The sequence below is a fragment of the Gracilinanus agilis genome, chromosome 2 (genome assembly GCF_016433145.1).
Source record: "Gracilinanus agilis isolate LMUSP501 chromosome 2, AgileGrace, whole genome shotgun sequence".
Classification (NCBI taxonomy): Eukaryota; Metazoa; Chordata; class Mammalia; order Didelphimorphia; family Didelphidae; genus Gracilinanus; species Gracilinanus agilis.
Genome location: NC_058131.1, coordinates 100,218,756 through 100,230,714, shown reverse-complemented (window position 1 = coordinate 100,230,714; position 11,959 = coordinate 100,218,756). Strand labels below are relative to the sequence as shown.

The window sequence follows — 11,959 nt, the reverse complement described above, 5'->3', positions numbered from 1 at the left end:
CTCTCTCTCTCTCTCTCTCTCTCTCTCTCTCTCTCTCTCTCTGTCCGTCTCTCCCTCTCTATCTGTCTCTCTGTCTTTCTCTATGTCAGCCACATTGACCTTCTTGACTTACTTCTAAACAATATTCCATCTTGTCCTTTTGTGCTGAATGTTGGATCCGGAATGTTCTACCTTATACCCTTCTCCCTCCAGGTTCTAAATGCCACCTCGCCATTCCTGATTACTTCAAATGCCCATCCTCTCACCTCACCCACAATATTACCTTACTGTTTACCTTGTCCATGTCTGCATTTACTTTTCTGTGTACCTTGTGATTTTCTCTCTAATAGAATGTAAGCTCCTTGGGGTTGGGGACTTTTTCATTTTTGTCTTTAGTTCCGTAACACTTAACACAGTGCCTGGCACAACACTTGTGGGATAAAATTGAACTGAATTAAGTGTTAGAGCTGGCATTTAAACCTAAGACCTTCATCTCTTGGCTCTTCAATGTTATCCATTTTATAAACAGAGCAACTGTTCTTCTAGAACCTCTGACCTTTCACTGTTTCTTCTCTGAAAAGAACAAAACATAAGAAAATGTTGCTCTTCTTATTATCCATGACATAGGAGTAAAATTTATGAACCCAGCATTTTTTAAAGCATAAACAATATGTCTTATGTTGCTCCTAAAGAAATTCACATAGGAAATGTGAGAAAAGGCTTAGGAAAAGGACCCATCACTTTGGCTTTAAATGAGAAGAGGATAAAAAGGCATGCAATTGAACTGCTCATGCTTAAGAAAAAGCTATTTCAAGTGTAAACATGCCAAACTTACTGGAAGAGAGGTTCCCCTTTACTATCCATTCATCTTCTGGCAGGATTACACTTTGCTTGAATTGAGAGAGTTGGTTCTCTGAGGAAACTTCTTTGGAAGTACAAGCAGATGTTTCTAGTTCTTCCAAAGGCTTTTTCATAGAGATATTTTTAAGCACTACTTCACTGCCCAACGGAAGGTTTAACTAAAGTCTGTTTGCCTGCAAATAAATGAAGTCATATACCTAAGGCTTCTTAAACTTTTGGTTTTTCTCAGCGTGGACCCTCTTTGGTAGTCTGGTGAAGTCTACAATCCCTTCTGATAGTAGCTAGCATTTGTTTAAAGCCTGAAGTTTTTAAAAGTACTTTATATATATATAGCTCATTTTCCTCACAAAAATGTGGATGGGTAACTGCTGTCATTAGCCCTATATATTTTTAACTTTCATTTCTGTTTTAGGTATACAATTTGGAAATAGCTGTAGTTGCTTCATCTTTATACTAGAATTTCTGTTTTAAAGAGATTGAAGAGGTCAAGAGGATCAGAGAGATTGATTAGTTTTCCATCTTATTGGTTACATGACCTCAAAGTCTTATTATCTCTCCATTTTAGAGATGAGAATATGGAAACATATAGAAGTTAAATGATTTGCTTAGGGTTTTACAGCTAGTAAATAGCTAGCTAAATTCAAACTAGGGTCTTCCTGATTCCAGGTCCAGAATTTTATCCACTTTTCCACCTAATAGCTTTCTATTTTTCAGTAACGAAAGGAGATGCTAAATTTCATTTAGACATTAGTGAAAATAAGGATATATTTTTTCTCATCTATGCTCACAGATTTCATTAAATTCTTCCATGGGCCACTTAGGATCTTGGACCCCAAGTTACGAATCCTAGACATAAGCCGACATTTCCCAATTGAAACTATACATGTGTGCAGTAACTAGGTAAATTCTTTGGTAGTGGACTGTTTTGCCCACTATAACTTCAGAACTGAGGATAAGTATTAGGGATCAGAATCAAAGCTGAGGAGGATTAGATAACAGAAGGCAGGATGATTCCACCCCAGTTATATTTCTGTTCTTTTAACAAAGAAAAGTTAATCATTAGAGTAAAGGCAGAAAGAGAAAAAGTCCAGTTAATAGAGAAGTAAAACCGAGTAATATTAAAACACCTAGATTGCCTTAAAGAGATCAAATCACTAGGCAAACTACATCCAAGGTCCCAGAGGGGATCTTTTGAATGAGATTGCTGAAATACTATCAGTGATCTTTGAAAAATCTTGAAGAATAGGGGAGGTGCTATCTGAAAGGAGGAAGGCAAATGTTTGTTGCTGTTGTTGTTTTCATAAAAAGAGAAGATAATGGTATTAGAAAAGTATAAGACATTGAGCTTGACCTTGATTTCTGGAAAAATTCTAGAACATATTTTTGGATATTTAGAATAAGAAGTTTTGATCACAAAGAACCGGCATGGCTCCATCAAAATTCAATTATATCAGACTAATTTCATTTACTATTTTAGGATCATTAGACTATCATAAAAATGCTAAAGATATAGTTTACCTAGATTTCAGCAAAAACATTTGAAAAAATTTCTCATAATATCCACATAAACAAGATGGAGAGATATCGGTTAAACAATAAAACAGTCAATAACATTCAGAAATGATTAAATGACTAAAACACAAAAAGTAATCATTGATGGATTAATCACTAGAAAATCTCAACTGCTATGAAGTTAGCCATCTTTCCTTCACCATGAATGAATGAATAAAAACAAAATTCTTAAGTCCTTAAAACTTGTCTATCACTTTGATAAGTGCTGGGGTACAAATACAAGAGAGAAATAGTCCCTGGTTCAAAGAATTTTTCATTCTGAGAAGAAAAAAACAAATAATTTGCATTGAATTATGAAAGACAACATTTTCAAATGATACTAAAGTGGCAGGAGTATGTATACAAAACATTGTACAATTTAGTCTATACAATTTCAACTTCAATTGGATATATTGGGCTAAATTTACATTTTAGTAACCATATAAAGCAAGATAATTGTTTTTAACTTTACATGTACAAATTTGGAGGAGGGGTACAGATGATATAATTAATCAGCAGATATTTGAAAAAATTCTGGGTATTTAATTGAAAATTCAATATATGTCAACAGTGTAATACGTTAGCCAAAAAAGTGGATGACTTTTTAAGCTTTGCTAGGAAGATGCTTAATTTCTTTAAAAAAAAAAGAGCAGTATTTATAAAACTGAAGAAAAGGGTGATTAGAATGGTAAAAAAAAAACAAACTTTGAGATCTTGCCTTATGAATATTGGTTGAATGAATCAGGGATGTTTTTTCTGGAGATTAAAAGATTTAGTGGTGACATAATCTCTGTCTTCAGGCTTATGAAGATCTTAAAAATGTCTGGATGACATGAAAACTGTAGAGTATGTTATTGTGCAGAGTTTTTGTCACATAAGAATTGGACTTACATTAATTAATATCGTGATTCAAGGAGTCTGTGAAAGTTGTGATACAACCTACATACAAAATCACTTGTTTAGTCCTTTATGGTGTTTGATTCTTTGTGATCCAATTTGGGATTTTCATGGTAAATATACTGAAGTGGTTTGCTGTTTCCTTCTCCCATTTATCTTACAGATGAGGAAACTGAGGCAAAATACTTAAGCAATTTTTCCCAGGATCATATAGTTGGTTTGTGTCTAAAACCAGATTTGAACTCAAGAATTCCTGACTACACTGTGCCATTTCGCTGTCCCACAAACTCACTATATCCATTTTAAAAATAGTGACAATAAAAATCATTCCCACATTATTGAAAACTAAATGCTTGGAACAAAAAATTGATTGGAAACATTCAAATGATTATTAATCACAAAGCTGTGTTGAATTTATTTAGTATCTTTCTAAGAGGCATACAGTACCTTGAATTGTTGTCAGAAAGAAAATAATACCCTGATACAACAGCCAAACCCCACACTGGTGTACATTAATTCATTTCAATTCAATAATTACTCCGTAAGTGCATAATGGGCAGATAACATAGTAGATAGAATGTTGGTCCTGGAGTCAGGAAGACTCCTCTTTGTGAGTTCAAAGCCAACCTCAGGCACTTTCTAGCTGTTACTCTAAAATACTTAAACCCTGTTTTCCTCTGTTCCTCATCTTTACAATGAGCTGGAAGAGAAAATGACAGACCACTCCAATATATTTGCTGAAAAAATCCCAAATGGAGTCACAAAGAGTCAGACATTATTGAATGAACTAGACAAAGAATATGATACAATGCGAGGTATGGGTGATACAAAAGCAAAATTCAACCAACTTTCCCTTCAAGGATCTTATATCCTGCTTTGGTTATATCATATTACAAAGAAAGCAAAAAACAAAATTATTTTGGAAAACACTAACTACTGAGGAAGATTCACTCAATGGAAGGGTCTTCTTGAAGATCGCTGATGAGCTGAGACTTCCAGGAAATTAGAGAATCTAAAAGATGGAACTGAAGAAAAAGAACACCAGGAATGGGACTGAGCTCACATAAAGACACAGAGAAAGGAGATAGGATGTCGAATTTGGAAAATGACTAGATCAGTTTGCTTTGAATGTAGAATAAACAAAGTAAAATAATATAAAATGATAGGAAAGTTAAAAAAAGACCCAGATTGCAGGGAGTCAGGTAATACTCTCATTATGTGGCAGTAATACAATCCAATATTAAGGCTTACAAAAAAGGAAGCAGTGTGAATGACTCTTTTGGACTGTAGAAACCATCTTTTTTAATTGAGACCCTTTTTTTCTCTGATAGAAGAATGAAAAAAGATGTCCACTTGTACTGAACCTTTGTACTACCATCTCCATAGTATTTTAACTGAACCATGATCAGTTCACCTTAAAACTCAGCAGTTTTTCAGAAAAAATCAGGTAATTAAGAAATCTGGGTCAGATGCAGCAGTAGTATAAATTTGAGAGCTATCAGCATATTAATGACAGCCTAAGCCTAAATTGGCTTCCTGTCTCCTTGAGTGTCTTCAGATAGAATACAAGATAAGAGACAAATTTTTTAAAAAAAGGAATTATGGTGCTCAAATAAGACAGCCTTCTAGGAAAGTGTCTGCCCTCTGAGAAGTTAGTTCAGCTACTCTTGCTTGTCACTCTAGGTGTGATTTAGATGTATTCCAGGGAAACTTTCAAGTGAGAAAATTTCCTAGGTACTGACAGCACCTCAACCAGGAATGAGTATTTTCCAATGTTCATTGACAACTTGGTAGTTTGGAAATTGGAATGTATATCCCTTGGGAAAGAAAGTTCTAAGAGGGGAATTGGTTTCCAGACTAGCCCACAAGAGTCTACCTCATGCAGAATTTGGTAAAACAATAATATCATAGAAGCAACCTGATTTTTTTCTTTTTAAATTATTATATTCAAAATAGGGAGGTTTGTTGAGCTGAACCCTGAGTCACTGAAGCTCACAGCTTCCCCTTCCCCACAGCAAGACACAAAGATAAAGGGACTCCCTCCAGAACCTTCTAAGGATGAAGAGGACCTAGGAAGGATGATGGGGAGTAAGGAAATCAAAGCACTCCTCCCTCCCAAAAAAGTCCAGCCCCCCTCCCCTTTGGAATCCCACCCTGGATCTGACTTGAACTTATAAATTGGCTTGAGATTGGGAGCCCCCCAATATTGGGGACCAAAATTTGTCTAGGCAAGAGATGACTAGAGGTCCCTGGGGTGCTGGTAGAAAACAAAGAGACTTTGCCTCCCCTGGGATAGAAAAAACATGCAGATGGTGAGGAGACTTAGGAGGGGGACAGGGTGAGTAAAGATTCCCTTCCTACCTTCAGTCTCCTGATCAGGGAGGGGAGAAGAGCCCAGCCTAGGGTTGGGTGGTACAAAGCTATGCACAGTTTCTGGGAACTAAGACCCGTGTGATAGTTTTCATCTTTCTTCCTTAAGAAAAGGTGGCCTTTGCCCAACTTTAAAAATAGACAAAATTTCCTCCACCTTTGGCACCCCCTCCCTTTCTTTCCAGTACCCATTGTAAACAACTATGACTTTCTCTTTATACCTTAGGTGCCCACTGTATTTTCATTATAGCCTCTAAACCAATTTAGTTTGTCCTCCCAAGGAGTTCAAAAGCATCTGCCTTTCCTCTTTCCATTTCCCACAAAAAAAAATCAACTTTTTTTTCCTATTAATGTAGCTGTTCTCAGTTGGACTTATACTTTTAAAAGATTTCTTCTACTATACTTTATTGTATATTTCTTGTACTGGACTGATGGCATCCAAGGCAGAGCAGAGTATCATTATTTATATACATATTTCATTTCTAAATCAGAAACATAGACGATATTGCCTAAGTGTCTTAAGAACAACTCTCTATAGGTTTCTATGAAAAGATCATGAAAATAAAAGTAATGAATATTATTTAGATCTCTCATTTCATCCACATGAATTCACCTTTTGCAATATAGATCTCTGTCCCTTTCTAACTGGGAAGATGCTCTTTGAGAGGTACTCTGGCCAAAAAATATATTGCCTTGTAGCCAGTCTGTTAATGAACCTTCCCAAATTAACTTGACTGGTTCTAGAAGTACAAGAATATGGTTTATCATGTGATCCATAGTCAAAACATCTCCATTTTGTTGGAATTTCCTGTTTACAATATTCTGGCTTAGCCACTGAAAATTAATCAAACAATAAGTATTTATTAAGACTTTATTCTAGCAGAGACCCTGCTAAGCATTGAGGATCTAAAGAAATAGCAAAAAAGAGTTCTTGACCACAAAGAGCTTAGATTCTAATAGGTGTGATCCTATGTACATGAAAGGTTTATTTAGGATTCATATAGAATTAATGGAAGGTTATCTTGAAGGAAATGGCCCTAGCAGTCCACCAAAGTTTCCTATCAGATGTGTCACTTGACTTGAATCTTCAAAGGAAGTCAGAGATTTCAAGAAATGGAAGTTAGGAAGAAGAGTGAGTATACCAGATGTCTGGATAGGACACGATGAAGGCACAAATATGAGAAATGGACCTTCAGGTACAAGCAAGAAAACCAACAGAGTAAATGATGTAGAGTATGTGTAAGAAGCCTGGAAAGACAGACAGTTTCAGGTTTGCAAAACATTTTCAAAACAGAGAGGTTTGCATTTTATCCTGGTATATGATATTACTTACTATCTCAGTGCAGAAGAGGAGAGAATTTGAGACAAAAAATTATTTTTAAATGCTGAAACTGTTTTTACATGTAGTTTGGGAGAAATTAAAGTAATTTTTTAAAGATAGCACTGCAGTTACTTCTCCCCCAATTATTTTATTTCCTAAAAAGGATGGCAAACGGAGACAATAATAATATCGCATATAGTCTTCCTTATTTGGGACACAACATTTTATATTTATCAATCATTTGTCAATTAACTCATTGCTTAGTACAATGCCTAGCACATAGCAGAAGTTTAATAAAGATTTTTAATTGATTGGTTGCTTTCCCATGCTGCTCTTGAGTTTGTGATGAAAATAGCTTCCAGGATATCATACTAGCTTTTTTTTTTTTAACCCTTACCTTCCGTCTTGGAATCAATACTGTGTATTGACTCCAAGGCAGAAGAGTGGTAAAGGTGGGCAATGGGGGTCAAGTGACTTGCCCAGGGTCACATGATTGGGAAGTGTCTGAGGCCAGATTTGAACCTAGGACCTCCTGTCTCTAGGTCTGGTTCTCCATCCACTGAGCTACCCATCTGCCCCTTACCATACTGGCTTTTAAAGAAATCTTGCCATTCTTTGAACTTTGTCATCCATTTTTCCACATCACCCAAAGTGATGGAAACTCACTTTAGGGGCATTCATTGCTACGAAGTAAGGCTCTGATGCAAGGTATAGGCTATATAGATCGTCATCAAATATTAGCTGCTAGAATCCACTCCCTCATTACCCAAATATCATGGAATCCTTAACTCCTTCCAAGTGCCACCTGCCATATCTTAGAATCCTTAGCTCCTTCCAAGTGTCACGATCCATGAGAAGCCCAGTCTAATCCCCTTATTTCTTTTCACTTGCTCTTTCCTCCTCAAAATGCCATTTATATACTTAGCTCTTTATATAGCATGTTCCATCAGTAGACTATAAACTTTCTGAGGACAAAGACTTTTAAATTCTGTCTTTGTATTCTCAGGATCTGGCACAATGTCGTTGTTGTTTAGTCATTTTAGTCATGACCCCATTTGGGGTTTTCTTGGCAAAGATACTGGAATTGTTTGTCGTTTCCTTTTCCAGCTCATTTTATAGATGAGGAGAGGCAGTCAGAGTTAAATGACTTGCTCACTATATACAATTAGTAAGTGTCTGAAGTCAGATTTGAATTCACATCCTCTTCACTCCAGGGCCAGTATCCTAGCCACTGCACCACCCCTAGATGTTACAGTTATAAACAGTAAATGTTTGTTTGACTCTGCAAAATACTAGCTTCATGATGAGGTTTATCTTTAGAAATTAATAATAACTAGAACTCAGTGCTTTATTTTTGCAAGTTTTATATATATATATGTGTGTGTGTATATATATAGGTTATCTCATTTGATTCATACAATAATCCCATCATGTTGATGCTATGATTATACCTGCTTTTCTTATTAGGAAACACAAAGATTTTAAACTCAGGGTTATTCAGGTAGCATCTAAGGTGGGATTTGAACTCAGGTCTTCACTGTTTCATTACAATTTTAGTAAAGTTTTGGTTACCAAAGTTCAATTCAAGGAAACATGGATCATAAAGAAAGCACATCAAAAGTAAAAATTAAGCCAGGTTTATTGAAAGAAATTTCAATAAAGGCAATCAGGGACACAATGGAGACAGATCAGGTCTACTGGATTCCTGTGGAAGAAGGGAAGGAGCCTGGAGTCCCAGGTAAAATTAGGTATAAAAATGAGTTAAGGCTGGTAGGATGTTGTAGGATTCTTATTTGGATGTAAGAAGACCAGGCCTTGGAGGGAGGATTCACCTAGACTAGGTGATTGGTGCTGATTGAGACTAGATGAAAGGCAGGAGCTGGCAGAGAGAGCTAGTTGGTATTTGAACTCCCCACTGCAGTAAAGGGGCTTTTAGCTGTTCCTGCTAGCCTTATTTTGACAGAATAACTGAGGGGACTTGAGCTTTCCTGAATGTTCTTCATTTAGCTATTCTTACAGGCACCTAACAGCATGATCAAACCAATGAGGACATTGAGAGGTCATACATTTGGTAGGAACATTGCAGACAGAAAGGAATTTTCCACATGTTCTTCAGAGAAATGTCCTAGATAGAATTTGGTATATAAGACTTCACCTTGAAAAAAACCTTTCTTTTCACCTAAATGAAATCCATGATGCCATGTTCATGTGGTTAATTTTCTCCAGAAGCTGTTAGATGTCCATAGTCTATTGAATGAAATCATTCCCATTTTTTATAATGATCCTTGATTATAAGATTAGGAAGGTTTCCTTTATGATGAGACAAACAAAAATACTAATTTCAAACCTAGTCTCTGCCAGGTCTTTACTAAAAGAGGAAAAAGTACTTATCTTATAATTATGGGCCTGTGTTCAAATTCTTCCCAGTCCATTTACTCCCTGTCTGACACTGGACAAAAAAAAATTGTTCTATCTTATGTGGTCCAAATTTCCTCCTCTGTAAAATTATCCAGTGGGACTTAAATAACCTCAAAAGTCCCTTACAGTTATTTTAAGGAATCTGAGAAGCAAAGTTGTGCTTTCTTTTGCCTAATCTCCTTTTAACAGTTATCACAAGAGCCCCAGAACAGTTTTGCACATGACAAGAAATGGGTATTGTTTTATTAAGAGTTCAAAAAAAGCATGAAACCACACAATGCCATCATTCTGAAATGTACCGCACTTGCCCATGGTAAACTTAGATTTAGTGCCTTGAAAAATGGGCAGGGAAGAACAGATTTTGCCTGATATTTGCGTAAATTGAATGTGATATGGAACACCTGCGACACATGTTGATTAGATTTACAGGGAACTGGCACTGATTTATTTCACATTATTCAAGCAGATATTAATGCAGGAAAATCCCACCTAGTGTTTTTGCATCGTTGAGATAATGTTACAGTGTTTCTCAGAAAATCAAGCAATTTCCAACTTCGATATTGTTTCTCCAATATGATTGTTATAAAGATAACATTCTCACTGTACTCACTAAAGCACCTGCTCTTTAAAGGGAAATGATTTTTGGTAGTGCCTAACCTTGATATATTTAGGACCAAAAAAGAGCATGAGTTAAATGAGAAGAAATCATGGAGAGGGGAATGCTTAAAAGAAACAGAATCTAAAGAATTAACATCAGCAAAATGTAATATGCAAAGAAGGCTTTTAAAACAGTAAAGGCTGCGATACCAAATTTAAGAAAATAGGATCAATTATAAGCAGATTTGTTCAGATTGTTGGAATTAACTCCAGGGGGGACGTGTGTGTGTGTGTGTGTGTGTGTGTGTGTTCATGCTATTTGGATTAAGTTAACTAGATGGAGTTAGTATTGAATGGGTTGATGATTAGCAAGGAAGACAGCTGTATCGAATGCATTCAGAATGTATCTAACTCCAGTTCCAAAAGGATCTGGAATTCCCCCAGTAGAAAGAAGATGCATCCCGTTATGCATCTGTGTCCCTGTAATCTACTCAGAAGGGTTAACTGTGCAAATACGGGTTTCACTTGCCTAGTGCATGTCAAAGGATAAATCATAGACTGATTCTTTCTCACAACTATGCTTTGCTTACAGGTTGTATATAAAAATAATGATGTCAGGCTGGAATTATCTCGGCTTGCCAAACAAGGAGATCCTAAGATGAAAATACATGGAGTGGTGGCATTTAAGTGTGAGAATGTCGCAACATTGGACCCAATCACCTTCGAGACACCAGAGTCTTTCATCTCTCTCCCAAAGTGGAATGCCAAGAAAACAGGTTCCATATCTTTTGACTTCCGTACTACAGAACCGAATGGACTTATCCTCTTTAGCCATGGCAAGCCAAGACACCAAAAGGATGCCAAAAACCCCCAAATGGTAAAGGTTGATTTTTTTGCTATTGAAATGCTGGATGGCCACCTCTACCTACTGCTGGATATGGGATCAGGTACTATCAAAATAAAAGCATTGCAAAAGAAGGTGAATGATGGAGAATGGTATCATGTGGACTTTCAGAGAGATGGAAGATCAGGTAATTTTGCAATTCTTTTCATACTCTTTTTTTTTTCCTCCCCTCTACTCAGAACTAAAACAAGCGATATTGAGAACTTTGTCTTTATAACTTGAGGATAAAAAAAATTCCATTAATAATATGTAATATGATTTGAGGAATCAGGAGTTTCTTAAGTCTTCCTATTTGGGTATCAAATCCAAAGTGCACATTTTCTAAAGCTCTTTTGTTTTTTGTACTGAACATTCCTTTTTGCATAATCAAGGACAAAATCTTAGAGAAGCATTTCTCTAAACTTTTTTTTCAGAATGAGGGGTCCTTAATAGCTGATTATTGCTTATGTTATTGTATTTTGAAATATCTGAGATGGCATCTTCAGAGACGAGAAAAATAAAAGTACCCCAGAGACTGTCATCTCTGTGATGCAGCAAATATTTTGACCCAGGCTAGCTTTAGACATAGGGTGATTAAGTGGCCATCTGTGCCATGTGATTTACAAGGCTTAAAAAGGTGTCAAAGTACTCATTGATATGTGGACTCATGCTGTTTTAATTTAATTTGATAATTGTAGACTTGCTAAACCAATTAAATGAGAAAATGGCTGCCCTCCTTCCCCAAATAGTGTTTTAAGATTTGGTACTATTTTCAAGGAGAATCCAATTAATCAGACATTTGTTAAATCTCTCTTTTGTGTTATACACTCAAGCAATGAGTTACATTGTCCTAGAATGTCTATTTTATTTTTTTTAATGAGCCAGGTTTCCCACAATATACTTTTGTCATGTTTTGTAATGTGCATTCAGTCAATCAATAAGAATTTATTAAACACCTACTTTATGCCAGGAAGTGTGCTGAAGATATATATATATATATATATATATATATATTTTTTTTTTTTTATATATATATTTTTTAAACCCTTACCTTCCGTCTTGGAGTCAATACTGTGTATTGG

At 35.9% G+C, this 11,959-nt stretch overlaps 1 protein-coding gene across 18 annotated transcripts in view; it reads left to right on the top strand.

Annotated features, from left to right (window-relative positions):
• Positions 1 to 11,959, top strand: part of NRXN1 (neurexin 1) — a 1,430,528-nt gene that overhangs the window by 581,552 nt on the left and 837,017 nt on the right. For all 18 annotated transcript variants that reach the window (XM_044663323.1, XM_044663322.1, XM_044663321.1 and 15 more), the window contains one exon: positions 10,587 to 11,025. In XM_044663323.1, the coding sequence (XP_044519258.1) occupies positions 10,587 to 11,025 (439 nt within the window). The remainder of the gene's footprint in view (positions 1 to 10,586; positions 11,026 to 11,959) is intronic.